Source organism: Tarenaya hassleriana, unplaced genomic scaffold (assembly GCF_000463585.1).
Source record: "Tarenaya hassleriana unplaced genomic scaffold, ASM46358v1 Cleome8, whole genome shotgun sequence".
In the NCBI taxonomy this organism is placed as follows: domain Eukaryota; kingdom Viridiplantae; phylum Streptophyta; class Magnoliopsida; order Brassicales; family Cleomaceae; genus Tarenaya; species Tarenaya hassleriana.
Window position 1 is genome coordinate 4,617,954 of NW_010970490.1, and position 3,559 is coordinate 4,621,512.

The window sequence follows — 3,559 nt, forward strand, 5'->3', positions numbered from 1 at the left end:
GAAATTAGTCTCCAATAAAACTTGAAATAATAAATTTTATTATATGGTCAATATTTACAAAAAGGGATAAAATCGATAAAAATTTTACTTGTAAAATAAAAATGGCTGAAAATAAATTTCTAAACTGCATAATAAATTATTTTTTAGTTTACAAAATATATCATTATAATTTTTCAACTTGTAAAATATATCATTATAATTATCATACTGAAAATAAATTTATCAAACAAAAAATTTAGAAATTTGTTTTACGCATTTTTTTATTGGTTTTAACAAAATAAAAAAAAAGCATTATACTCGATCCTTATGTTAAGTTTTGTTGTAGTGAAGTCATAACTAATCAGTTAATTAAATTAACCCAATCAACTAGTTAACTATTTCTTCATACCAAAAAAAAAACTTATTTTCCTATACTATTCCGACAAAACTTTTGGTCCAAAAACTTTCCTTTGTAGTAGTCTTTGGAATCTCTCTCCCCCTCCACTCCAGCAGCCTTCGCCACTGCCATGAAGCGACGAGCGCCGGCGCCGGCGGCGATTATCCGGCGCGGCGGGGGACTTGGGATCGCTGCCATGTCCTACGTGGCGGTTGACTACATGCGGTACGTGTCGCCGACGTGGCACGAGCGTCTTCAGCCGGTGCTTTGGTCTTTCCTCGCTCTCGCCGTCGTCACGCGCGTGCCGTCCTACAAGCACTGGTCCGCCGAGCTACGCGCCGCTTTGCCTTTCCTAGGCTCCATGGTCTTCATGCTCGGAGCTCTTCTATTCGAAGCTCTGTGTGTCCGCTTCGTCACTGCTGTTCTTGGATTAGATTGGCACCGGTACTTGCTTGTTCCTTTCTCATGTTTTGTCGGGTTTTCTTTTTTGTTGCGGGTTTCACTCTAGGCTATTTGTTCATCGAGCTGAAAAATGGAACTCACTTAGATGATTGCTTAGCTGAGATCTGAGCCTTGATTGGGCTTTGTCTGGTGGGATTCAACTCCAATGATCCGATTTCTTGGTTGAGCTGAGAATGATTGTTTCTTGCTGGAATCTGAGTTTGGTTTGGGTCTTTTTGTCTGGTGGGTTCAGTTCATACAATCCGATTTGTTAGATGCCATGAAAATGGAGCTTGTTGAGATGATGATTAGCTTAGATCTGAACTTTTTCTTGGGTTATTGAGTGGATGATTTGAAGCTGAACAATGCGATGCAACTTAGCTCATTTCTTGAATCTTCCTGTTTCTGCTCAAAAGGGTAATTGTGTTAACAGCATCATCTGTTAGGGTTTGATTGATCCCTCTTATCTGATCAGATTCCAGTTATTCTGTAGCACCTGAAATCTGTTGAAATTTCTTTCCTTTTCTAATTTCTATAGAAATCTTGAAGTGGCATTCTTGGCGATCAAGGAATTCAGGCGATACTCACTAAAACTAAAACGTTTTTGTCTTCCCTCTAGTAATTGATAGCTAGTTGGTTTATATTCATCTAAAAATGATGCAGAAAGCTGACACAAAACGTTTATCTGTAGTGGTAATGAGAAAAAAAGATTAGAATGGAAACCATATTGTGAAGATACAATCGAAACCCGAGTATAGATTGTCGAGATCTTAATTCTGAAGTCTTTTCTTGGTTTTACTTTCGCTACTCTAGGCTTCATGTTCATCTTTTGTCGGTGTAAATTCTCTCCCGTTTCTTCGAGTATAGATTGGCGCAAAACTTGCAGCACAGATACGAGCAGGAACGTCGGAATGATAATGTTTTCTTTGATGCATTGACAGGGATGCCCATCCTCTCCCCGACACGGGCCAGTGGCTGCTACTTGCACTAAATGAGAAACTTCCCGGAACAATGGTAGAAATCCTGAGAGCCCATATCGTCGGATTGCACCATTTCCTTATGCTTTTTGTGATGTTGGGTTTCTCGGTGGTATTCGACTATGTGAAAGCCCCGGGTCTAGGTCTAGCCGCGCGATACATGTTCACCATGGCAGTTGGCCGTCTTCTTAGAGCTATAACATTCATATCCACCATCCTTCCCTCTGCTCGACCGTGGTGTGCTTCAGCCCGGTATATCATCCCAGGCCATCCTCATCCCTGGGCTCAGAAATACTATGTCCCATACTCGGAGGACCCTGATTCTATACATCAGCTCTTACACCGGGATTTTGCTTACGGTAATCTTCCACCCCGATATGCTTAGTATCTTTATGATTTAGGATTGTGTCAGGGGAAGTAAGTAGACTTGCCTTGGTGAGTTGGTTGCTTATTTATGAGCTATACGCTGGATTCTAGAGTCTATATATACGTATATATATATATATATGTATATGAATTCATGCTGTATTTGCTACATATTTCTGGGAATTGAGTAATCTAAGAAGATTAACTTATAGACACTCTTTTTCATATTTAAAGTTCATCCTGGAGAGTACATCGGTGAATATAGACCCGAGTGGGGTTCGATGAGTTTTCTCATCGATTTCTTGAGACCCGATTACTCAGAAGGATCTTCATGGTTCGGCCTACTGAAGAGAGCCGGCGGTGGATGCAATGACTTACTATACAGCGGTCACATGCTCGTTGCTGTACTCACTGCTATGGCTTGGACGGTATTTTTCTTCTCTATTTTGTATCGAAAGCCGAATATATGACGGTTCATTCCCAAAAAAGATTGGGTTAAAACTTATAATCGACGAGAGTATACTGTTCTGTGGTGAAATCGTGAACAGGAAGCATATGGAGGAATCTCGTCGGGGATGATATGGGTTCTCGTGATTCACAGCGTGCAGAGGGAAATACGGGAAAGGCACCATTACAGCGTGGACTGTGTGGTGGCAATATACGTCGGAATCCTCCTATGGAAAATGACGGGTTTTATATGGTCGAACAAGGGATTTAAAGCAGAGAAGACGAAGCTCGAGAAGATCCAGAACAGGCTGGTACATGCCGCAAAAGATTCAGATATGGACACAGTACGAAGACTTGTGGAAGAACTCGAGGTAAGTGGTGGCGAGGAGAGACAGACGGACAAAGTGTCGAACAGGACGATGTTTTTATTCGCTGGAGCTACCGTTATCACTACGCTTACTATCGTTCTTCTCGCATTCACGTTGACAAACGACGGATAAGGAGTTCGTTCGTTACTGCTAAAGATCCAAAGTATGATGAACTTTTTCTTTCGCTGGCTGTCATTTGTGTGTTCTTCAGACATTAGGACATGTTCAGGAAGGGCACGACATTAATATTCTGTCTTTTTCCACGCTAGAGTTTTGCTTGTTTTGTTATCTTTGGTTGTATCAGAATATCTGATGGGTTTGTGAAATAAAAATTAGGATATGGAATGATACAGGTTTTGATCGATAATTTTGGTTGGAATCATGTAATCTTTTGTTTGATCAATAGTCGAATTTCGATTATTAGAATCGGAACTACAGTTTGTATGAAATAATAATTTAATAAAAATATGGTAATCAATATGAATATATCAAAGACATCTTCTAACGATATATATATATATATATCTAAAGAAAAAACATTCAGAGTGAAAATTTTTAAAATTAAATCAAACCTAATAATCATT

General features: G+C 39.7%; 1 protein-coding gene across 1 annotated transcript; it reads left to right on the forward strand.

Moving 5' to 3' along the window:
- Positions 1-426: 426 nt before the first annotated feature.
- LOC104803037 lies at positions 427-3,342 on the forward strand. Its single transcript, XM_010526907.2, has 4 exons — positions 427-820; positions 1,759-2,153; positions 2,395-2,588; positions 2,709-3,342. Exons 1-4 carry the CDS (start codon positions 507-509, stop codon positions 3,105-3,107), a joined length of 1,302 nt encoding a protein of 433 aa, XP_010525209.1. The 5' UTR covers positions 427-506; the 3' UTR covers positions 3,108-3,342.
- Positions 3,343-3,559: the final 217 nt, after the last annotated feature.